Source organism: Dunckerocampus dactyliophorus, chromosome 5, assembly GCF_027744805.1.
Source record: "Dunckerocampus dactyliophorus isolate RoL2022-P2 chromosome 5, RoL_Ddac_1.1, whole genome shotgun sequence".
Classification (NCBI taxonomy): domain Eukaryota; kingdom Metazoa; phylum Chordata; class Actinopteri; order Syngnathiformes; family Syngnathidae; genus Dunckerocampus; species Dunckerocampus dactyliophorus.
In genome coordinates, this window is record NC_072823.1 from 17,060,308 (window position 1) to 17,086,268 (window position 25,961).

Below are 25,961 nucleotides of genomic sequence, written 5' to 3' on the forward strand. Positions count from 1 at the left end.
TAGGCCGTCAAGAATGGAAACTTGCTAAATACAGATCGATGTAGTTGGATCGCAGAAATATACATCGATGTAGTGAATGAATCGTTACACTCCTTGAATGAATGTTCTGTGATGGCCGGAGTGGCCGTAGGCCCAAATTGACAGCCACGATTTTGTCAGTCTACCCTGGGGCAGCTGTGGCTACAGATGTAGATATTGTACAATCACCTGTGTGTGACTGAGGAGTGAATGAAAATGGGGTACCTTGAAAAGTGCTATATAAAATTGTATCCATTATTATTATTATTAATATGACCTTTGTTATTTCCAGGTATACCTATAAAGGACCAATAATTGACAATATGGCTCTTAAAAACACCCCCCTCGTCACCAGTCAAGAGTCATTAACGGGTGAGTACTTTAATTTAGTTTTATTATACAGTGATTTCTTGGCTTTACACCTGACTGACTTGAATATGATATGAATGATAGAAATGTTTTAATGTTACCTGAAATGTAACACAATTAATGTTGCATACTGGCCACGGTTTGAGCTTGCAACAAATGAATTCACTTGATGATTTCAAATACAAAACTGAATGGATTGTGTTTGCCTTTTCAGGTTCCACTGTACAATGATGAATGAAATACCAAAAAATGTTCAGGATGCTTAGTATTTATCTGCATCTAATACTGTAGGTAGGATTACTTTGAAATAAGGCCAAAATGCACAATTATGACAACTAGCATAATCGGAAGGATAGTTTCTTATATACAATAAACATTTGAACAGAGTTTTCCCTCAACCTCTGTTTCGTGATTTTCTGTAGAAACTGCTGATGGGGGTGGGAAGTGTGTTATTGATTTTCTGGCACAAGCCCGAGCTGGCTGAGATACTCGACTTTCTGCAGCCCAGACAGAGCACAGCTCTTTATAACTCCCACCTGCTGTCTGCACACATTGTTGACCTACTAATCTCTAATAAGCAGAGTGCTTCATGCTAAAATAAAGGAAATTCAGCCCTTCCTTTTTCTAATCTGATAAATGCGATGAGATGAAGCAAAGATGAGTTAATGTTTGGATGAGTGTCAAATGACTCATTCCATACATTTACCAATTGAAAAGCAAAATGCTTCCAAACAAAATGGACCTGTCTAATTCAACAACCATGCTAATTGGTAAATCAACCACAGAGGCACTCGGTTCATAAAAACTGCAAGCATTCCAACGATTCCTTTCCTTCTGTAGTATAATGCCAGTGGTAACTTTTGTCTCTCAGCAGTTAGAAATCCTCAGTGGAGTAACTTGAGTTTGAGCAGATGTCAAAAAAAATGGTGACAGCAGCAGCTTTGATATTCTACAGAGCTCAGTGGTTTGGGTAGTGGGTCACATTGCAGGACACAACTCAAACAAAGACCAGAGATGTGCAATACTTAAAACTTGATACCATTGAATCTATGGTGTACATGCATTGGTGATGTTTACCTACTGACCTCAAGGGCTCCCCCTAAAGGTCAAAGTCATCTATCTGATGATTATTGTGATTATGTGATTATTTCATTAAATGAATCTATTGATTGAAAAAACTGTGGACTATAGTGGAATAATCTTACAATTTGGACTTCAATGAAAAGGTTATAGAAAAAACTTTGGAGTTTAAACTATAATCAAGGTCAAGTTTATTTATAGAGCACATTTTAAAACAGCCACTACTGACCCAAAGTGCTGTACAAGTGTAACAAAACAGTATGATAATGAAAAATTACAATAAATACAAAGATTAAAATATAAGAGGCTAAAATAATAACAATAAAATAGCTAAAAAAAAAAAATGTCCAGCTAAGCTTGCGTTAAAAGCCAGTGCAAACAAGTGTGTTCTGAGCATTGATTTGAAACTCTCAACGGAAGTAGCAGTTCTAAGGTTGAAAGGTAAAGCAGCCAAAGGTAAAGTAGACACTGACCACAAGACCTCAGAGCTGTGACCGGAAAACAAGCAGTTCTGATAAATAGGGTGGAGTCAGTCCATGAAGAAATTTAAAAACAAATCATAAAATCTTAAACTGAATTCTAAAAACAGCAGGGAGCCAGTGGAGAGAAGCAAATGCAGGAGTGATGTGCTCATGCCTTTTAGTTCCTCTAAGCAGGCGAGCAGCTGCATTTTGGACCAGTTGTAAGCGGACTGTTCAAGTATAAATGGATATGGAGAGTTGCAATAGCCCAGGCAAGATTTTAATCAAGAAGTGAACAACCTTTTCTATCTGGTTTAAAAACAGGTATGGTTTAACCTTCCCAAGAAGTCTAAGCTGAAAAAAGGCAGTCTTTGCCACCGAGCTAATTTGATTGCCAAATTTAAAAGAACTATCACTTAAAAACATCAAGACTTTTCACAGAGGGGCCACAGTAGACCAATGCCACTGTTAAGGCCAGAGAGAAGGTCGAGCTCACCAAATATGACAATCTCTGCTTTTTGTAATTTAAATTAAGGAAATTTGGGGACATATTTTAAATATTTGATATTCTGTAAGCACTAAGTAATCCTCCAGATGAGTTAGTTTCATAGTTAAATGGTAAATGCATTTGCACATCATCTGCAAAGACGTGAATTGGGATTTTACATATTTTTTAAATGCATCCCAGTGGGAGTAGAGAGAAAAAAGGACTGGGCCCATAATTGAGCCTTGAGGCACCCTACAAGCTGACGGAGAGAAAGTTCCACGATTAACAGAGAAGGGCCTGTCTGTAGAAATATGATTTAAACCACTTTAGGACAGAGCCTTTGAAGCGTGCACAGGACTCAAGACAAGATATAAAAATTTGCTGAATGCCACAGTCAAATCTAAAAGTACCAGCACAGCTGAACTACCGGAGTCAGCTATTAAAAGAAGAACTCCACAAGTATGTTTTTCCATTGGCTTGTTTGTGGGTTTTTTCCAGAGTTAAAAATGAGTAGTTTTACTTTATATTAGTTTTATTTAGTCACATTATACAGTGTTTTTTTTTCTTTCGTGCACTGCTTTTAACTGGGTCTATGCACATTGAAAGGCGCTTACAAATAAAATGCATTATTACTATTATTATTATTGTTTACTTCTCTTAGGAATGTTGACATGTTACTTAAAACTGCTTTAAAAAAAGGATTTAAAAAGGGAAAAAATGTACACAATGATCATCACTGAAGCATCTTTATATGATTCAACTGATATACTAATTTAATGTAGTGTAGTGTAGTGTAGTACACTACACTAGTACACTAGTTTCCATAGACATTGTGCAATTCTGTTGATTAACAAAAATAGTGAATTTTATTTTGAGCATTTTCATTTCTTCCCGTGAGACAGATTCCAAAAGGTTTATTCATGGGTGGGTTTATAGATGAATAACACTAAAAGAGATGATGTGCTTCTTATGTAATTGACACTTCTCACTTGGCTGTGGACACCAGAGATGGCAAAGCTTCAGGGCTTCAGGTCGATTGTGTGTGTGTGTGTGTGTGTGTGTGTGAGGTGGTGGTGGGGTGATGTATCCCTCATCAAAGCTGATCAAAACAGCCACAGTTTGGCTAAGTAGATAGTATGACTAGTCTATTTATTTATAGGATATTTTACAACATAAAGGTACATTGCTTCAGTCATAGGACCTATCCATAAAAAAAAAACATTTGAAAGAGCTGAGTGCCAGCAACATGTCTAGCCATTTTCCCTTTTGAATGTGCTTTAGCTGATGCCATGAAAAGCCTGCAAGTGACTGTGGTGTGATAAGTAGAGCACGTGTGTCAAGCTTTGTGCGTGACAGAATGAACTCTATTTGCTTTGACCAGTAGAAAATAGCCATTGCCTCGTACTAAATTTGTGTTCATTATAAGATCGATAGGCGGAAAGGCCAGTTGATGCAATAATCAGTTGTGATGTCGGTGCTAGCCCCAAGTCCTAAAAGTTTAATTGCGTTTGCCCCAGAAGAGACAGTGTAAAGGAGAGACGCTGCAGGAGTCTATATTGATTTATGCAGCCTATTTAAGAAAGCTTGTAGTGCTTGAGGATGCCTATTATCATATTGACAAGAATATAAGACAGTATTTTTTCCCTAGAGAAAACCTTTTTAAAAAGGGTCTAGAGATTTGTACATGCAAACAAGCAGGTGATGCCAAATGCCTTTTCCAAATACAAGTAGGCATGGGCCAGTTACCAGTTTCAAGGTCAATATGAAAAAGTCACAGTTTCAAAACCACTAAATTTGTGCGTTATACCGTTCCTACCGCGTGTCATACCTAGGTCCAGCACGGCCACTACACGGAAATACTTTGTCACGTACCGTGTTATTCCTCGCAGTCGAAACTGGTCTTCCATGTGTTGAAACCACAGGCGATAGCTTCCTTGTTAGCATTATTGAGCGGCGCCAGGAGGGCCGCGCTGTTGTCAGTCGACATATTACTCACGTCGAGGGTCACCAAATGTGGAGATTTGATCCAGAAGGAGACAGGAGTGGAGGATAACGGGAATAAAGCATTTACTCTCCACTGAACAAGGAACGACTACTTACCAACGTCTCATTTGCTAACAACAATCACATGACCCAGAAACAGAAGTTTTTGGACTAGTGTGACCTGCCACTATGAAATAATAACATAACATATAACGTTTTTAAACGATTTTTAAGTCGTGACCTTCTTTAGCCACTTGATTGCATTTATTTGCATTTTGCTTTTTTTTTTTTACGAAGAAAATATTTATTGTGTTGTGACTTGAGTTGCAGGATTAGCTACAGTAGACTGCATTGAGAACTGCATTTTATTTATTATTATTTCAAAAGATTTCAGTTATTTTTTGTTAATTTTAAATACATATATAGTATGTTCCACTTTAAGCATGTTATATTACATGGTTTAAAAATGCCCTTTTTTTCTCTTTTCAGTAAAGTTATATCAAAATAACAGATTTTAGAACTTTAATTATAATTCAGTGAAACCATCAAACTGTGGTATTTTTGCCCAAGGTTATCAAACGGGTGCAGAATTGGTGGCACACTACTACGTGCCATTCTGTCCTTGTACAACCGGAGCAGGAGCCTGGTTCGCATTGCCAGCTGTAAGTCAAGCCTGTTTCCGGTGAACGTTGGCCTCCACCAAGTCTGCCCTTTGTCATCGATTCTGTTCATAATTTTCATCGACAGAATTTCTAGGCGCAGCCGAGGCGTCGAGCGGGTCCAGTCTGGGGGCCCTAGGATCTCATTTCTGCTATTTGCTGACGATGTGATCCTGATGGCCTCATCGGGCTGGGACCTTCAGTGGTTACTGAGGCGCTTTGCATCTAAGTGTGAAGCTTCTGGAATGAGACTCAGCACCTCCAAATCCGAGGCCATAGTTCTCAGTCGGAAAAGGGTGTATTGCTCCCTGTGGGTTGGTAATGAGGTCCTGCCCCAGGTGGAGGGGTTCAAGTATCTCGGGGTCTTTCACAAGTGAGTGAAGGTTGGAGCGTGACGTCGAAAGGCGGATCGGTACAGCATCTGCAGTAATGTGGTCAGTGTACCGGACCGTCGTAGTGAAGATAGAGCTGAGCCGGAAGGCAAATCTCTCAATTTACCGTATAGATTGATCTATGTTCCCACCCTCACCTATGGTCATGACCTTTGGGTATAGGTGATGATGTCAGTCATCTGAGTGGGGCTCAGAGTAGAGCCGCTGCTCCTTCACATCGAGAGGAGCCAGTTGAGGTGGCTTGGGCATCTAGTCCGGATGCCTCCCAGACGTCTCCCTGGTGAGGTGTTCCAGGCATGTCCAGCCAGGAGAAGGCCCTGGGTCAGACCTAGGACATGCTTGCGTCTCACAGCTGGCCTGGGAACACCTTGTTGTCCAGGAAAGTCTGCACTTCCCTACTGAGACTGCTGCCCCCGCTACCCGGACCCGGATAAGCGGACGAAAATGGATGGATGGAAGGATGATTATCATACCATTAGAATCTCATACCGTCCCATGCCTAAAAGCGAGTCAGAGCTTTTCTTTGTCACTCACACACTCCAGTCAGCTGGAGAGATGCAGCCGTGACACAGACCCGCTTAAAAAAAAAGTGTTGGGCAAGTTAGCAAAAAACAGATGAGGTGTTATAATGCTAATTTTAAGATAATGATCAATTAAGTCATCAAACAACTGTCAAGCAGCTAAATAATACAACTCTTTTTAGTGTAATCTACTAGTTGTTATTTCAATTATATAATGGGTCTTGGAAAAAGTGGGGTCATCTTGTATTCAGTGTCGCATATACAGAAAATTGGTTCAAGAACCGACAGTGAAGTAGGACTCCTTATTTATCAATGAAATATTTTCGTAGTTAGCACATAGAAAACCAGTTTACAACCTTCTAAATACATTTTTATTAGAGCCCTCTTGACCCCAGTCATCCGTGTTACCCAATATAGTAGACATAATAACAGTAACTAGGGCATTTAAGACATAATAAGACTCATGCTCATGTGTTGTGGGTGGACAAGAAGTGATGTTGTGGATTCAGAGCTGAGTTTCATCTTGATGTGGCTTATGGCTGCAATAGTAGCCCATTTTTTTTATTAGGGGTTTTTATTTGCGATTATTGTGCCTGTTGTGAGATAATTCAAACCTGCAAAAATAGACCGGCGATCAAGACTGGTGAATGTGCATTTGACCGAACATTATAGTAACATTACTGACACCTAGTGACTAGAGTAGAACACTATGTTAATGTCTTTAATGTGTCTTGTGTAAGCCTTATATTGGTATTTTAGTGCAGCCATTTTTTATGCTTGAAAATGCTTAACAAAAAATACATAGCATTAGCTTAAATATATGTATGTTTTGTCTAATGATAGGCTGTATTCAACCACAAAACTGCATGCACTATTATTTAAAATATTTTTGAAAAACTATGTCAATGAGTGAATCCGTGAAATTCAAATCGCGACGTAGCGAGAGATGACTATTTGGGTCAACACAGTATTTTTATCCTGCGACAGTGATTGCCTGGTTTGTCAGCAACATTTGTTTCACACTCAGAAATTAGCACATATTTACCATGTAGGTTATTTGGCATCAATGTTTTACAAAGTAAAGCAACTATGATAAACTCAAAGGTCAAAGTCTAAAGTACGATATATGTGGAGGTTCAGCTTGTTAGATTACATACACCTTATTGCAATAAAATATAACATCATTTAACATTTCAATATTAAATATTAATAAATATTATATTAACATATATCATATTCCTATAATAGTTCATATTCAGTTGACTTCAGCCTTTTCAGGTTAAGAGCCTATGGTCAACAGGAACAAGGTCAAAAATCTGTTCTATATAGTCAAGTCATACATCAAACTAAAGCACTTGATGAGAGCTTTCCAGATTTGTAACAACTTGGTCAATAGGCCCTCACAATGACCCCAGAAACAGTTTTTTTTTCACAAATCTGCACTCACCAATCAACAAAAATCACAAATACACAAAAAACCTGACCAACATACAGTATAGCTACTTTTCCTTCAGAGCTTATGAACATGTTACATGCAAAAAGCAAATGTCACCGAGTTTTCATTTTTGCAATTTCACAGAAACATCATAGCTTTAAAACAAAACATTGTAACCTGGCCAAATACCTGCACCAAAAGCCTTTCTCAGTACATAGTTACTGTACATACAGTATGTGGACTGCCCACCCACATACAATGAAGAAGAAAGTGAAAAATTGCATGATGCCACTGATCTGCTGAAAACAGATGGCCCGAGAAGAAGGAAGTATCTCCTGCTCTAATGTAATGCACTATATTGACTTTGACGTAATCTGCTTCACCTCTACTTATTATTGAGCATATCACACAACATTTCCATCTCAAATCTCTCTCACGGGTTCTGGCAACAGCCTCGCTTGATTCTCTGATGCAACATCAGATCCCATCTCGCTAATGCTGTTGCACAACAACCCTAATACATTTTGTGTATCGCGGGTCTGCTGAAGACATGAGCTATTATGTAATGACAGCACTTGGATGGCTGCATCAGTCATGTCATATAGCCTGGACTTAACATGGAAACACTTTAAAGGCACAAGTGTTATCCAAATTCCCCAGTCACAAATGTGTCACATCACACATTCCCTGTGTATTTTAATAACATATATCACCACTGAGTTTTAAGGGATTCCCACTGAACAAAAGGGGGAAAATGATAAGATTGAAGTATTGTACTTACCCCACCAGTATGCGGCATGGGGTTAAATCCACAGAGGCTACAGACAACACTCTTGCATTCTGTACATGTGTTGTAATCGGGTGGTTCCTTGGAGGCCATATTGAGTTCAACCTTACAGAGTGGACAGGTGGCCAGTGTATCTGCTTTGGGAATATCCACTTTGGGGCCTTCTGTGACTTTTGTTTTCTGGGCTCTAACATGAGCCAAGGAGGTAGGTTTGGTCTGTTGAGGCGGTTGTGGTTTTTGTGCATCTGGTACTTTGTTTTCCTTTGCAGGTGACATCTTAGGAGAAACTGGAGTAGTTTTGGGCTCATCTTGAACAGCAGACGTTATCAACGTGGATGCAGAGCTGAAAATGGAGGAACCAAATCCAAACATTTTACCGGTGACAGTCTCAGCTGCCTTTGGTTGTGTTTTTGGAGCACCAAATCCAAACAGCCCACCAGATTCCTGTTTAGGAGCTGCAGCTGCTGGCGGTGGTGTATATTTGACAGGAGATTTCAAAGGCTGCTGAGGTGGTTTCCCATCTGCCGGTTTTGCAACACCAGCCTTGACCTCTGGTTTTGGACTTTGAGAAATGTCTCCCTGGGTTGGGGGTTTTCCAGTAGGAGGCTGCTTGGTCAGACCCTGGCCCTTTCCTTGATCACCACCCGCAGGGACTTTTGTCTTTGGCGCCACACCTTCCGATAAATACGGCTTTTTCAGTGTACGTGTCTGTGAGTCCTCGTTCAGGGGTTTAGCGCCCTCTTCTTTGACTGATGTAGACTTCTCTGGCTGAACAACTATATGTTCAGAAGGAGGAGGAGGAGGAAGACCAGTTCTGGTAGGTGAGGGCTGAGGTTTCACTGCAGAAAGTCCAGTAGTCTCAGATACTCCAAGGGCCCTCTGCATCTGACAGTTCAGACAGAGCCATTCCTTTACCTTAAAAAACAGCAAACGGTCAGTATTTAGGATTAATATATGAGCAACCATTGAATTTTCAAAGCAAATACAAACTATCTTTAACATAGACATAATTTGACGCATTTATCCAATTTACCTCTGAGACACTGGGCATTGGATTGAAGCCACACTGGTTGCAGACAGTCGTTTTGCATTCTGTGCATGTGTTGAAGTTGGGAGCATCCTTAGAATCCATCTTGAGTAGCACCTTACAGAGTGGGCAGGGGGGCTGAGCTGGTTTTGGAGGTGCTATAGGTGCTTTGGGGAGCACGGATGGCACGTTAACCACTGTTGAGGGAGTCGTTTTCACCTGTGGTGTCTCCAGTTTTGCTTCCTCAGTTTTCTGGACTGCAGGTGGTTTAATGTCCTTTGCAGGTATTGTTTTAGGAGAAGCAGGCGGCATCGTTTTAGGAGAGGCCTGCATAGACATTTTACGTGGAGTCGGAGGTGTTGTTTTTGTTTCATCTTGAACAGCTGAGGTTATCAAACTGGATGCTGAATTCAAGAAAGATGATCCAAAGCCAAACATCTTCCCAGTCACTGACTCAGCAGGTTTAGCAGATTGCGTTTTAGGACCACCAAAGCCAAAGAAACTCCCTGATTCCTGTTTTGCAGGCTGGGTTGTTGCCGGCATTGATTTGGCTGGAGATTTCACAGCTTTTGCAGGTTGTTGGGGGATAATTTTGCCTGCTTCTGGTGCTGTTGAGGGAACAGCCTTTACAGTAGAGGCCCCAGAGTCTGAAGGCTGGCTCAGGAGTATTCCAGGTTGTCCTTTAGGGATAGTCTCAGGTGAAGCAAATGCAACATCATTCTTCTTGATTTCAAGAGGAACACTTTTTTCAGGCAATGAAACAGCTGCCACTTTTGCCTTCTCAGATGGTTCACCAATGGCTGGGGATTTGCTGTCTTTGGTAGTATCTATCCTGATAGTTTCGACAGGTTTGGGTTCCTTTGTGTCCTCCTGAGAATTGCGAATAGCTGTATCTTTCTCCGTCGTGGGGGGAGGCATCTCTTTGCTTGGTGAAGATAGAGATTTCATCAGGGGAAGCCCAAGAGGTTCAGAGGCACCAAGTGCTCTCTGCATCTGACAGTTAAGACATAGCCATTCTTTCCCCTGTAAAAACAAAACATGCAATATTACTCGTATCATGTGTCAGTTTCAATAGTTTTGTGATACATTACTCAAGGTCTATCATTGGATTACCTCTGCTTTATTTGGCATGGGACTAAATCCACATTTGTTGCAAACTGTGGTTTTACATCCAGTGCAGGTGTTGTAATTAGCTTGATCTTTGCCATCCACATTAAATTCAACCTTGCAAAGAGGACAGTTGAGCTCGGTTGCTTGCGGAGGAGGTAATGGAGCATCTACTTTTAAAGGTTCTGATGAACCTTGGTCCAATTTCTTCATTCCTGGTGGCGAAGCCTTGACTTGGTGAGGTTGGTCCACAATCTTCTCCATCGCTTGTTGATGAATATTGGCAGATTTCACTTCCTTTGTGGAGGTTTTTATTGGAGATACAGTGGGGCTCGACTTGACCGTTGGGATATGAGATGCTGGCATTTTATCAGAGCTTTGTGCCGGGGCAGACATTTTACGAGAACTTGGTGGTGTAATGTGTGATTCCTCACGAACGGCGGTTGTTACTAAAGATGATGCTGAGCTAAAGAAGATTGAACCAAATCCCATCATCTTCCCTGTCACTGCTTCAGCTGCATTGGAGACCCCTTGCTGAGATTTTGTAGCATCAATGTTAACTAAACTTCCTGTACCTCTGGTTGGCTGTGCTGTGGAGGGGGAAGCTTTGGCAACAAGGTTTGGCTCTTTGCTTGGGGATTTGGATGGCTGCTTTATATCAGCGGACGAGGCTCCGTGGCCAACTAACTTTTGAATTTCTTCTGCTACCTGCTCTTTTTTATCCGATGCGTCTGTTGTTGCAGGTGAGGTTGGTAGTGTTTGAGCCTCCTTCTTCTTTAGTGATGGTTTAACATCTGTGCTGGCAGGAGATGCTTGTTCAGTTAAAGGTGTGTCAATGTTTGAACCTGCAGGTGCCTTCGCTTCAACTGGAGTTACTGTGGAGATTTGGACTTCTTTAGCAGGTAGTGAACCAGGTTTCATCTCGTTTGTTGGAACTTCATTCCTTTCTACTGCAACTAGTGGAATTTTGTCCTTCTGATTGTTGTCCATATCTCCTTTTTGTATTGGTATCATTTCTTTATTTTGATAAGGGGTGGCAGCAGCTGGTTTAGTCACTTTGTTGGGTGATGACTGAGGTTTCACAGATGGCGGTTCTACTGCTTCTGCTGTTGAGACAGCTCTTTGCATCTGGCACGTCAGACACAGCCACTCCTTTTTCTATAAGACAAAAGTACTGAATATTGAGTTTCTCCTTTGCAATTATATTATCCATTGTGGCATAAGCAATACTTTACTTACCTCTGAAACGTTTGGCATAGGATTGAATCCACACTGTTTGCAGACTGTACTCTTGCAGTTGGTACATTTATCGTAGTTAGGTACCTCTTTGGACCCAATGTTGAGGTCAGCCTTACAAAGTGGACATGTGGACTCGGCATCTTTTTGAGATGGAGTTGTGTCCACTTTGGTCTGTTCAGATAAAGCCTGTTGTTTTTGCTCTGGCCTAATCTGTTGTTCCTTCTTCTGGACAGAAGAAGATGGACTCTGTTTTGCGGGGGACATCTTGGGAGAGACCGGTGGAGTGGTTTTGGGCTGGTCCTGAACTGTAGAAGTAATCAAAGTGGATGCACTGCTGAAAATAGATGATCCAAAGCCAAACATTTTCCCTGTCACTGATTCTGCTTGTTTCACAGCTTCAGGTTGGGTTTTACTGCCACCAAAACCAAAGAAGCCTCCTGATGCTTGCTGCGGTGCTGCAGCAGCAATATTCTGCTTGTGTTCAGCTTGCCTTGTCTGGCCTGGTGATGTTTTGTGATCATCTTGTGGTATCTTTTTAGTAGGAGCACTAATGCTGTCTTTCTGACCATCTGGCTTGTTAGCAGACTGAGCTGTTGCAGGCTTTGTTATTCCAGCTGTTGTCTGTTTCTGAGGTGAGATTGGTGTTGGAGCCACTTTCTTTTCAGGTTCAGCTCTGCTGATGACATCTTTTGTGGAAACTTGAGAGTTAGGAGTTCCTGTAAGGTGGCTTGTGCCCAGAGCTCGCTGCATTTGGCAGGTGAGACACAGCCACTCCTTCACCTAAGAAAATAAAGTCATTAAAAATTATTTATGGATCTATTCTCTATAACCATTGGGGTCATGGAGAAGCTGGGTCCTATAGATACACCACCAGACTGATTGCCGAATTGCAGATTTATTCCAATTTATTAATGGATTATGTTATGTCATCTGTGTGTAATAGACATTGTTTTATTTTTTAGGTCATGAGCTACTTATTTTTCAGATAGTAGTAATGCTTAGGGGTGTTGCAAGATCTCGTAACAAGAATGTGATAAGATTTCTTGCTGGAGAAGCTGTCTCGCGAGAACAGGCCAGCCGGAATCAGATTTTGAACTATGGCATCACAACTATGAATGATATTAGATGTAATATGGAAGTGGCAGTGTGCATGGCACAATTGGAACCGCACATTAAGTGCTTATCGCAGACTATAGACCTTGCAATCCAACCCAGTGTCAATAAGTGACATCTGGCTGTTTTTTCCGTCTGAGTTGAACAACTGCCGATATGTCTTAATGTCCAAGCAAAAGCTGTAGTAATTATACATTTGCTCAAAGTTACTTAAGATTTGTCAGATCAAAACACGTAGATGTTCCGACTTGTCTGTAGCCTTAATCACAGAGTGGTTCTGTTTCCTGTTGTTACATTTGAGTGTCAACTTTACAAGCACCAGCGATCACTGGTTCTGCTTCACATATAGAAAAGATCCGTGTTGGCAATTTAGCTACATGGTCGCTATATTTAGCGAGTAGGGGTGCGCATTAAAAGTGAAAGTCAGGAAATGTTTCTTGCTTCATGCATCTGTTTGGTAATTAAATACAAGTGGTCAACAAAGGTAAAGTATCCACATCTAGTAATGCTAGATTCCAATGTTTACCATACTGTATATGTAGCAAAAGAGTAAAATGATACAACATATAAAAATATAGTCTTACCTTTGTTTCATTTGGCAAGGGGTTAAAGCCACACTGATTACACACAGTCTTTTTGCATTTAGTGCAGCTGCTGTAGTTGGCTTGGTCTTTCGAACCCAAGCTGAGTTCAACCTTACAGAGTGGACAGGTAGAACCTGGTTTGACAGCTGAATTGGTTGCTTCCGCTGCCTTTGGAGGTTCTGATGTGACCTTATGACCCCCTTTGCCTGGACCTGATTGAGGTGTCTTGCTCTGCTGTGTTTGCTCCAGCTTCTGTGGAACATCAAATTTAATTTCTCTTGCAGGTGACTTTTTGGGAGACGTTGGTGGTGTTGTCTTAGGCTGATCCTGAACAGCAGATGTTATTAATGTAGATGCAGAGCTAAATATTGAGGAACCAAAGCCAAACATTTTTCCAGTCAGTGAATTCTCTGCATTCTGCTGAGATTTTGTTGCAGCGGCATTATTCTGCTTGCGTCCAGGTTGGCTTGCCAGATCTGAAAGTTTCTCAAGAACATTCTTCTCATTTTTCTGTGGTGTTTTATAATCAGGGTCTGGGCTAACCAATTTTTCTGGTGTATTTGAAACTTCAGGTTTTTCTAATTTACATGAGGTTGTAGAGGGCTTTTCATGTGGAAGTTCTGCATGGCTAGGATTTGCCTTTGTTTGCATTGCTGTGGCTGGCTTGGACATGTCCACTGATGTGACTGGAACAGGAACTTTACTCTTTGATGTTTGAGCCTCCTTTTGAGAAGCTGGTTGTTGAGATGTTTCAACTGCTCTTTTCGTCTGACAGGTAAGACATAGCCATTCGTTTTTCTGAAATTAAACAAATATAATTGGTGTGTGTTTTTTTTACTATAAAGTACTTCTAAGATTAAAAAAATACATATAAAGTATCGAGTCTTGACTTACCTCTCCAATAGGCATGGGATTAAACCCACACTGGTTGCACACAGTGTTTTTGCATTCAGTGCAGGTATTGTATTTGGGTTGGTCTTTCGAACCCATGTTGAGTTCAACTTTACAGAGAGGACAGGTAGAACCTGGTTTGACAGCTGATTTGGTAGCTTCTGCAGCCTTTGGAGGTTCTGATGTGACCTTATTTTCCACTTTAGCTGGACCTGATAGATGTGTTTCTCTTTGTGGTGTCTGCTCCAGCTTTTGAGGAACATCTGATTTCATTTCCCTTGTAGGGGGCTTTTTCGGAGAGGCTGGTGGTGTCAGTTTGGGTTGATCCTGAACAGCAGATGTTATTAATGTAGATGCAGAGCTAAATATTGAAGAACCAAAACCGAACATCTTTCCAGTCACTGAATCTGTAGACTTCTCTGTATTGTGCTGAGATTTTGTAGCGCCCAGGCCAAAATATTCTCCTTTCTCTTCCTGCTTTGCTGCAGTGACATTACTCTGCCTACGTCCAGGTTGGTTTGCTAGATCTGGTGGTTTCTCAGGAACTTTCTTTTCATTTTTCTGTTGTGCTTGATCATCAGGTGCTGGGCTAACCAACTTTGCTGGTGTGGTGGAAATTTCTGCTTTGCCTGACTTAACTGAAGTTGTAGACAATTTTTCCTGTGGGGGCTCTGCATGGCTTGGATGTGCCTTTGCTTGAGTTGTCGTAGTCGACTTGACTGCAACAGCAACTTTGCTATTTGATGTTGGAGCCTGTTTTGGAGAAGCTGGTTGCTCAGACGCTTCAACTGCTCTTTTTGTCTGACAGGTAAGACACAGCCATTCGTTTTTCTGAAATGAAGCAAATACAATTGGTTGTGTGTTGTTTCTTATATAAATTACTTGAATTGTAAAAATTACATATAGAGTGTTGGGTCTTGACTTACCTCTCCAACAGGCATGGGCTTAAATCCACACTGGTTGCACACAGTGTTTATGCATTCAGTGCAGGTATTGTAGTTGGCTTGGTCTTTCGAACCCATGATGAGTTCAACCTTACAGAGCGGGCAGGTAGAACATGGTTTGACAGCTGATTTAGTAGTTTCTGCAGCCTTTGGAGGTTCTGATGTGACCTTATTTCCCTCTTTAGCTGGACCTGTTGGAGGCGTCTTGCTCTGCTGTGTTGACTCTGTTTTCTTCTGCAGCTCCAACTTCTGATGAACGTCAGATTTAATGTCCATAACAGGAGACTTTTTGGGAGAAGCTGGGGGAGTTTTATTAGGATGATCCTGAACAGCAGATGTTATTAATGAAGATGCAGAGCTGAATATTGAAGAACCAAAACCAAACATCTTTCCAGTGACCGAATCTGTAGAATTTTCTGCGTCCTGTTGAGATTTGGTAGCACCCAAGCCAAAAAATCCTCCTGTCTCTTGCTGCTTTGCTTCAGTGGCATTGCTTTGTTTACGTCCAGGTTGGCTTGCTGAATCTCGTAGTTTTTCAGGAAATGTCTTCTCATTTTTCTGTTGTGTTTTATCATCAGGTGCCAGGCTAGTCAACTTCACTGGTGTGGTTGAAGTTTCTGGTTTGCCTGACTTAACCGAAGCTGATTTTTCTTGTGGGGGTTCAGCGTGGCTTGGATTTGCCTTTGGCTGCGATGTTGGAGCTGGTTTGGAGGTATCCATTGACTTGACTACAGCAGGAACTTTACTATGGGATGTTTGAGACTGATTTTGAGAAGCTGGTTGCTCAGATGTTCCCACTGCTCTTTTCATCTGACAGATAAGACATAGCCATTCATTTTTCTGAAATAGAGCATAGAAATAGAGCATTAATTGTGTGATTCTTTTGATGTCAAATTTAACATTTCAATAAGTTGGAACATAGATTTCGACTCACCTCTCCAATAGGCATTGGATTAAATCCACATTTGTCACAAACAGTGGTCCTACACTCAGTGCAGGTATTGTAATTTGGAAGTTCCTTCGAGCTGTTGTTCAGTTTGATATTGCATAGTGGACAGTTTTCATGGCCTGCCGGTTGGGTTTGAGGAATTGTGCCTGCCTTTGCTGGCTGTGATGGACCTTGTTTAATCTGGTTGGCCTCTTCCTGTTTCTTGACTTCCCGAGCAAGACTTTCAGGTCCTTTTGGTGGTATTTTGCTGGGGGATACCGTTGGTGTACATTTGGGAGAAATTTTGAGTTCATTAGCACTCTTTGGAAAGACCTGCACTGGGGCAGACATCTTGCGAGAGCTTGGCGGTGTAGTGTGTGATTCCTCCTGAACAGCTGATGATATTAGAGTGGATGCTGAGCTGAAAATAGAAGAACCAAAGCCAAACATCTTTCCAGTGATAGAGTCTGTTGTTTTGGAAGTGTGAGAACCTGTTTTAGGGCCACTCGAGCCATCTGAGGTAACTTTACTCTGTTTTAAATCAGACTGAGGAGTCTGGTCAAGTGCTTTCTGGGTATCACATTTCCTTAGAGGTTCCTGGTCAGACACTGGGGTACCCTGTTTGTTTTGTTCTTGTCCAAGAGCAGTCTTAGTTGCCGGTGTTCCAGCTGTGGGCTGACTCTTTTGCGGAGTAGTTGGTGCAGAACCCTGCTTCTTCTTTTCAGATGCTGCACTCTGCACATTCAGCGACACGTCGGATTTCAATGATTCCTTCTTAGTTGTTTCAACTTCATTTGAAACTGTTGTTTTGTGAGGTACAGAAGATGGATGGGTTTTTTTCACTGCATTTGGAGGTTTTATGGCAAGCTGTGTGGCTTCTGATGCATTCAGAGCTCTTTGCATCTGACAGTTCAAGCATAGCCATTCTTTTTCCTGGAAAACAAATATATTGAGAATAACAAAAGTGAATATTTACACTGATTGTACATTGTTGCTGTCCAGTGAAAAAACATGTTTTTCTAATAAATCAGAAAATTTATGTTTTGGAGACACTTGTTTGTTGGTCACAAATCAAGAGAAAAAAAAAGAAACTTGTAAAGAAAAAGAAATCTCAGATGTATGTTTTTTCAAATGATTTGAAATTAATAACTAAAGAAATATATGTATTATTGGAAAAATTATATTTGTTTTAATTACCTTTGCTAGATTTGGCACCGGGTTAAATCCACACTGGTTACAAACTGTGTTTTTGCATTCTGTGCATTTGCTGTAGTTGGGAGGATCCTTGGAACCCAAATTAATTTCCACCTTACACAAAGGACAGGTAGATTTGCCGTCTTTGATAGCTGTAGCCTCCTTTGATTGATCAGATGGAGGCTTAGCTTGTCGGACTGGCTCTTGTTTCTTCTGTTCTTTTTCCTGAGCAAGAGGCGATTTGGTCATCTTGGTGGCAGGCATCTTGGGGGACAGTGGTGCTGTCGTTTTAGATTCATCTTGGCTGACTGTGGTTATTAAAGTGGATGCAGAAGTAAAGATGGAGGAACCAAAACTAAACATTCTTCCACCTACTGATTCAGTGGACTTCACCGCATCAGACTGAAGTTTAGGATCACGGGAGTCTTTTTGTGCACTGGAAGAAGCATTATTCTCCTTAAGACCAGTTTTACTAATTGGTGACTTCTGTGGTCCTTTCTTCTGGTCTTCCGATTGAGCTTTTGGACCTGTAGCCATAGTGAGGGATTTTTGGTTCTCTGGTCCTTTTCCAATGTCCTTCTTTGCAACTTCTTTCTCTGGTTCTGAAGCAGCAGAGGTTTCCTTCACTTTTGACTCAGCAGTTGTTGGGATGTCTTTCATTTCCTTCTTGGGGACATCAGAAAATGTAGGAGCTGTGTTTGGCAAGGCCTGTGGTTTCATAATGGGGGTCCCTGGAGGTTGGGAAGCTCCGAGGGCTCGTTGCATTTGACAGCTGAGGCATAACCACTCCTTCACCTGTAAAATAGTCTGTTTAGTGTTTATTAAAATATCATGAGTTGAGTAATAAAATAAAGTGTCTTACCTCCTTTACATTTGGCATGGGGTTGAATCCACATTGGTTGCAGACAACATTTTTACACTCTGTACATGTGTTGAAGTTGGGTGGATCTTTAGAGCCAACACTTAATGCTGATTTACAGACAGGGCAGGACGGAGGACCAACTTTAGACACAACTGCTTTCGCTGTAGGTTTTGACAACGGTTTGTCTGCTTTCAGATCCTGCTGGCTTTGTTCTGGTTTCTTTTCCTGCTCTGCTTTCTTTGCGGATGGAGCGTCTTTCGAAGCAGGCATCTTGGGAGAAGCTGGTGAGGCTGCCAGTTTAGGATCATCTTGGACAGAAGAGGAAATCAAAGTGGATGCAGAGCTGAATATAGAAGAACCAAATCCAAACATCTTCCCTGTTACTGACTCTGCAGGTTTAGCAGGATCAAGCTGCTTTTTAGGGCTTCCGAAACCAAAAAATCCTCCGGTTTCATGCTGTGCAGAGGCTTCAGCAGCATTTCCTTGCTTTTGTGGAGTTACATTTGACTGTTCTGCTTTCTTCTGTAGATCTGCCTTGTCCTGCTGTGTTTTCTGGGCAGGAGCTGGGCTAGCCGGTTTCTGACTGTCTTGTGCTTTAACAGCTTCAGCCTTGGTTGACTGTGATGCTGAAGTAGTTACATTCCTCTGTGGAGAGCCTGGTGCAGAAGTCTTTTGTTGTATAGTCCTTTTTAACGGCGAAGTAGCCAACGGAGTGTCTTTCAGGGGTTCAATTCCTTTGGTAGCTCTTCTCACCTGGCAGTGTAGACAAAGCCACTCCTTCCCCTTAAATGACACAAAGGGAAAAGATTTGATATGATGATTTGTCCATAATATAAGAGTCATCAATCAAACTAGGTACGCATTACAGTATATATGTCTCCCGCCGTAACCCTGCGCACTGTTGCCTGTGCATTCATGAGTATCGGATGAGAACACTCACATCTTCTTCCGCTGTGGAACACATACGTAAACAAGATGGCCGCAGCGCTCCATCGTGGAAGAAGAGTGTTATTACCGCGAGTGTGTTCATCCCATACACATGAATGCACAGGCGACAGTACACAGGATACGGCGGGAGACAAATATAACGCAGAGCGTTTTGTGAGGTCTGATTTTTTTGAGAAGGCATATTTGTGATGCAAATGTATTACTCTTTTGAACGCATATTGTTTTGAGAAGCCAAACTCTACTTAAATGTTCCCAGCAACTAAGTCGAACTACGTTCTTCATCACCGAAATACGACCAAAACTGGACTTAGGAGATCAGCTGGTAGGTAAGTCGCTGTTATTGGACTACACTGCTGATGGGAATGTCATACAACTTCATGTCAAAAAATCAGAACTATCCCTTTAAATGTCCAAAGATAATTAATTAAAAAGTTGCTATAGCTTAAAACATCTAGACCTGTCTCATTTTATTAGTGCTCTGGAGAGCAATTGATATTGAACTACTGTTGTAAGTTACTGGATATGTTGTCGATTTTTCAAATTCAATGGCATGTAATACATTTAGTATTACATGCTTTATTACCGTATTTTTTACCGTATTTTTTTACCGTTGTATAAAACTGTGCACATCAGTATTTGAGGGTAAAAGCAGTAGCCTTGGGCTGTCGTTGGCAAGCTTGTCTTTAAAAGCTGCACATTGTGCATTGAATTACAGAGTCGAATGTGTGTCCTTTATGTCAAGTCATTTATGTTTCAGACTGCCAGGAAGATGCCTTATCCATTTACTTCAGTGTGTGGCCTCGCCTGTAGTACAAGCATGAGAGGCGTGGATGTGTATTTTTAGCATAACATCTGCTGTTGGTTAAGACCTTAAAAAATACCTTAAAGATCTTAAAAAGTCAATATAGTTTAATTATAGAAAGCCAGATTGGAAGTGATTGTTATTCGCCTATGAGACCACAGAATAACCACAGAATAATAATGATGCAGCTTTTTGTTTGTGAGTGATCTGCCTACAGCAATGTCTGTTCAAAGAGATACACTGCATTTTTGCGTTTTTATACCTCCTTTGTGTGTCTTACCTCCTTAACATTTGGCATGGGGTTAAATCCACATTGGTTGCACACAGTGCTTTTGCATTCCGTGCAGCTGCTGTAGTTGGCAGGGTCCTTGGAGCCCACGTTGAGCACCATCTTACAGATAGCACAAGAGGATTGGCCTTTGTGGGGGACATTGCAGGGTGCTTCCTCTACAACTTTGACCTGTCCTGCTGATTGAACTTTGGCCTGCTCGGGTTGGAGTTTCTTCTCCTGCTCTGATGGTTTGGTCTTCTTGGCGGGTTGCATTTTAGGAGAAACTGGTGGCGTGGAGGCTAACATCGTAGATGCAGAATTGAATATGGAAGAACCAAATCCAAACATTTTCCCAGTCACTGACTCCTCTGCTGGCTTTGCTGGTTTTGAAGCACCAAAGCCAAACAGTCCCCCGGACACCTGCTGTGGTGCAGGACTCACACTTCTTTGATCTGGTCCACTCGAAGGATGTGGTTTCTGGGACCCTGGTGCTGTCTGGTTCTCCTGAAGAGTCTTTTGCGTAGAGTCTGCACCAACATGTTTTGGTCTCCCTTGAACCTTAACCTCACTTTTGGCTGGCACTTTAGCTGAAGAATTTGGGGTCTTGCTGGGTGAACCTGATGCCGGTGTCTCCTTTTTGACAGGAGCAGCAGGCATTGATGGCATTTTGGATGTTGGCTTTTTCATTGGTGCTTCAGCTCTTTTTATCTGGCAGGTGAGACAAAGCCACTCAGATCCCTGTACAAAAAGAGAAGTAGATATCATTTTATCATCAACTATACATTCTGATTCATATGAAGCTGAAACTGATGAAATGTTAATATGTAAATTGTGTGATACAGTGGAGGTTGAGTGCCGCAGAGTTTATACAGTACAATTACGAATTTGACATTTCCAGGGAAAAATATCTCTAGTTCAAGATACTGTCAAGTGAGACATGACAATATTAAAATTAACTGAAAATAACCAAAACTATTGTAAATTTCAGTGCATAAGCCAAGCCCCCTAAATTTAAAGGAAGTAACAGATTTGGACATATATAAGCCACACCGGACTATAAACTGCACATGTCCACATCATAAAATGGCATGCTGTGGTGCGCATGAGTCTATAGCCACTAGTCACTAGTCTCTTTATTTGACAGGAGCCAATCATGAGCTATGAAAAAACGAGCGAGCTTGTCAACCCTTTGGAAATTGCAGGAGGTCATTATTCAATGTAACAGTCTGACTCATGATGTCATCTTACAAAGAACACTAAACTCATCACACAGCAACTTCACACTCAAAAGGTATACCTAATAAATATACAAACATGTACCAATACAAGTTTAAAATGAAAAAATATATATTTTAAATTTTTCCGATAATGCATTTCTTCTTAGCAAAGCATTTAATTGGAGAACAGGCGGCATACAAAATAGATGGATTCTGCTGCCTCTGTCCACCAGAGGGAGCCAGAGGAGCGCAGAGGGAGGCTTGTGTCATTGCAGCGCCACACAGGCACCAATGGTTGAGTTGCTCAGACGCGATGCATTATGGAAAAACTTTAAAAGAGTTGGGTATTTTTTAACTGCAACATGTTTGTATATTTCTCAGATATACCTTTTGAGTGTTCAGTTGCTGAGTGATGAGTTTAGTGTTCTTTGTAAGATGACACCATGAGACAGACTACCATATTGTTATACTGTCATATATATTGACCTCCTACGATTTCCAATGGGTTAACAAGCTCATCGTGAGTGCACTGATAGCTCGTGATTGACTCCTGCCAAAGAAAGAGCTAACGTTTACTAACTGGCTCTAGTATTTAAACAATTAGTAGTAATTCTGAAGTAAAGGAGATGTCATGAGACCACCACTGTATAAGCCGCAGGATTCAAAGTTCACAAAAAAAGTAGCGGCTTACGAGTCAAAGAGCTTTGAGTTTCTGGTCTTTTTGCGACATGTATTGAAAAAACACCAGAAGTTACCCTAGGACTCATGTTCAAAGCGGAAAGACTCCACACAATCTTTGTCAGTTCTTATGAAGATTAAGTGTTTCATTTTTTTACGTTTTATAGTAACTTAGTTTTTCACTTGCATGACAAGCTGTAAAAATGAGATGCATAAAGTAAAAACCTCACCTTCAAATTATGCCTTCAGCATTAAATTTAAGACATTTAAAAATTGTTTTTAAAAGTAGTTTTACACTTGTATGACACAAAAAAGGTAAAACCTTACTTACTGTAAATTATTTTATGATGCATTGACCTTGAAAGTGATTCTTTATTGTTAGCACTCAATTTCCCATAATCCTCAACTCACATAATCCTCACTGCAGCATTCCAGAGGAAATTGACTTAATCGTAATTCTATGTGCGATTAAGTGTCATCTTATGAGACTGATATCAAGCCAAAAATCTGTGGTAGCTATTTCCTTGTTTCAAGATGGTTTCATGATGTGATTGTCTAAAATAATAAATAATACAAAATAATAAATAATTATTTGCAACAATTTTAAAATACTGTATATTTCATTGCCTACATCTAACTGATTCACCTTCCAAAAGGCCAATAGTTGGGGTCACCCTTCTCCTAGCGCTCATGATTTTTGCATTATTTCCTATGGGAAAAATTGCAATTTGGAGTTCAATCCAACTTACATCAGAGTCCGGCGGGCTGAAGCCACACAAGCTGCAAACTTGTGTTTTACACTGTGTGCATGTTTTATGGTTTGGTGGTTCCTTGGTGTGTATGTTGAGTTGGGTGGTATTACAAACTGGACAAAGTGGCTTGACTACTGGTTTTGCTTGAGAATGCGAATCTTGACTCCGTGCTGGCGATGGAGACCCTGACCCCCGTGAGTGGTCAGGCGTACCAGGTCCTATAGGCCTGGACTGCTGCTGTGCTCCCGCCTTGGATGCGGCCTGTGTTGGGCCAACTTTAGGGGTACTCTGCTGTTGTTGGGAAGGTTTAGGTGACCGCTGTTGTTGCTGTCCAGTATTTGGTGAACTTTGTTGTTGCTGGGAAGGTTTAGGCGACCCCTGCTGCTGTTGTTGTCCAACCTTGGGTGCTCCTGGCTGTGCTGAGTCCAGTCGCATTCCAGTCTTAGCATTCCCTTGCTGTGGTGTCCCCGCTCGAGGTAAGTCACTCCTAGTCTGTTGTTGTCCTTCGGCTTTGGGTGAACCATGTTGCATTGAGCTCTTCGGCTGAGCATCAGGTTGTGCTGAGGGCTGTTTTACGGGTCCTGTCTGTCCATTCCCATGCAGCTCTGTTCCTCTCTGTTTAGCAAGGGGCTGGCTCTTCTGCACAGGATCACCCTGGTTGGATTTGGGGAGTCCCTTCTGTTGTAGCATGCTTTTGTTAGGGTCCAAACCTGACTGTTGGTCTCCACTTGGCTTGACCCCGTGCTGTGGGGAAGCTTTCTGGTTTTTGTCCCCTTCCGCTTCATCGCCAAATAGTCCAAACTTGTTCACAGCAGAGGACACAGCACTAAGCGGGTTGCCCCCACTGAGGAATTTAGAGGAGAACATCTTGCCCTCTTCTTCTTCTTCCTCCTCCTCCTCCTCCTCGTAGGAGCTGGAGTCTACAGAAGTGTCTGAGTCAGAGCAGGAGCTGCTGTCTGTTCCCTCTCTGGGCGCTCCTGCAGACGCCTGAGGGGGAGCTGGAGTCGGAGCTGAGGAGAGAGCATCGACAGCCCCGCTGGTGCTGCTATTAGTGCTGCTGCTGCTACTACTGCTGCTGCCTGGACTCTCCTCTGGCTCTGCATCTACATTAGACTTCCTGAATGCATGAGACAGAGATGGAAGATGGGGAGATGGTGTAGTGGGGGAGGTCAGGATGACAGGGAACAAGATAAGACGGAGAAATAATGGAGAAGAGAATGTGTGAACCACATTAACGTCTGTCTGTGCCAAAATGCATTATAAAACAACAGCAGGATGGCATAATAATTATAATAATAGAAGGAACATAAACACCAATTGTTCTGTTAGCGGGTCTTCATTAATTGTATTGGCCCATTTTACTGGACGTACACAAGAGTATACAACACACATTTTGATATGTTTTTCTATTCCAGTATATCTTCTCAAGGCTCAATACTACAGAAAGGAATCTATTGGCGAAGGAAGAAGAGGAGTCACATTTATGGCACTAAGAGTGTATAAACCAGCATCACCATACGCTGTTAAGGTTGAGTGTTTTGTAATCAAGAATGTTAACACATCTGCAAACTGAATCATCTTGGCATCAAGAACTGATACAAAGTTAACACAAACTTTAATTGCTTTGACGCCTTCATTTTACCGTGGTTATCTTATTTTTACACTTGCATGGCGGTTGAGAATATTTTATGTTGGCAAGAGTTTGACTCTGAAATGGAAATTTTGATCATTTTCAGTTTCTATCGATGCTCATGCTGCTCCTGCTTTAAAAAATCAGGAACATTGGCATGACTGCATGTACATGACCATTGACGAATCTTGAATTCATTATGAACAGAATGGCCGCGTTTGCATGCATCACACACAATTATGGATACACATTTTTTGGCTTCCGAGCTTTTCTGATTTTTTTTGTAGTCTTGCCGAGCCGAGCCGATCCGATCCGGTACAGGATAACAACTATAAGCTTTTGTTGCAAACACGAATTGAATATGTTTATGAAATAGCTCTTCAAAGCATTAAAAATATTGCAAGGAAAGTATTCCTGAATTTATTTTTTTATTACATAGCATGACCAACAATATTGTTTGGCTTTTGTAACAAATTTCTGGGAGTCAGGTCCCTAATCTAATAGAAGTCCATCTTAGAAGAGATAAAAATGGAAAAAAATCGGCGGTTTTAATTTTTTTTATTCAATTTTTTACCTTTTCCACTTATTTTACCAGCATAGAGTGTGCTATTTGGGTTAGTGAATGAAATGCAAAAATCCTTACATTTATTGATGCAGTACATCATTGGCACATTTTGTCCAGTAACTGAGAAATGGATGTAGCTTAGCTAACTTTTCTAATGGGATGTCGGCCTCAGCACATATGGCCACAAAATCTTCAACAAACCGTGATGCCCGTGCTTGTGATTAAGGAAGATGTCGTCACAGATGTAATGCCAATCGTGTTATTTATGTAAGATATTTTAATGACACGCTTATTTTGTTTACACAATTAGAGAAATGTGACAAAGAGCACTCTTATTTTGAAGGCATGATACCACCTCTGACCTGCCCCTAGCTAGAGGGTCCCAACTTGTGTCGACGCCCACCCCTTCATGAAGGTCACGAAAAAAAGTAGGCTTCACAACGCATCTTAAAATAAAGCTTGGAGCTCTGCACACTATCCATCAGTCAGACGTTGGAGCGAATAGGCTAACCTAGCATGATGTTGCAGTTAAAATGTGACTGTAATGTTAGCACTGTAGGTCACAGATATATACTAGTGTTGCTAATGTTTGTGTCCTCCCACAGTCCTTAAGGTTACATGGTTGTATGTGATATTATGTTGGACAAGTGCCGAGTTTTAGTGTGTATGTAAAAAGTGGATAAAGTACACAAGCCACACACTTTGTTGGAGACAGGCGTGGACAAACACAACTCATTAGCATTAAAGCAACAGATACATAAAACTGCATGTTACTACACTTTTAAACTACATTCCAGTATCAAGGCAAGATTTTGGACAACACACTTTGAATACACTATTGTGGGGCATCTGAGACTTATTTAAAGTTGGTGAAAAATACTGTAATTGACCTTTAACCACTCCTGTCATGATACCTTAAAGAACAGGCCCTTCTTGCACTTACACGGAAACAGGGTTGTTACTCAGTGTCCACTCAGGGTGTTACATAACATCATGATTAATTATGTCTTGGGTGCT

At 41.3% G+C, this 25,961-nt stretch overlaps 1 protein-coding gene across 8 annotated transcripts in view; it reads right to left on the minus strand.

Moving 5' to 3' along the window:
* The window catches only part of pclob (piccolo presynaptic cytomatrix protein b), a 72,157-nt gene that overhangs the window by 45,297 nt on the left and 899 nt on the right, over positions 1–25,961 (minus strand). For all 8 annotated transcript variants that reach the window (XR_008570337.1, XR_008570338.1, XM_054775578.1 and 5 more), the window contains exons 2-13: positions 22,747–23,866; positions 20,112–20,840; positions 18,082–18,864; positions 17,223–18,014; positions 16,032–16,958; positions 15,080–15,937; positions 14,157–14,984; positions 13,263–14,060; positions 11,566–12,345; positions 10,333–11,484; positions 9,226–10,242; positions 8,187–9,107 (exon numbers count right to left, since the gene is read on the minus strand). Coding sequence is in view for 6 of the 8 variants with exons in the window: in XM_054775578.1 (XP_054631553.1) it covers positions 8,187–9,107; positions 9,226–10,242; positions 10,333–11,484; positions 11,566–12,345; positions 13,263–14,060; positions 14,157–14,984; positions 15,080–15,937; positions 16,032–16,958; positions 17,223–18,014; positions 18,082–18,864; positions 20,112–20,840; positions 22,747–23,616 (10,455 nt within the window). In the remaining 2 variants the exon portion in view is untranslated. The remainder of the gene's footprint in view (positions 1–8,186; positions 9,108–9,225; positions 10,243–10,332; positions 11,485–11,565; positions 12,346–13,262; positions 14,061–14,156; positions 14,985–15,079; positions 15,938–16,031; positions 16,959–17,222; positions 18,015–18,081; positions 18,865–20,111; positions 20,841–22,746; positions 23,867–25,961) is intronic.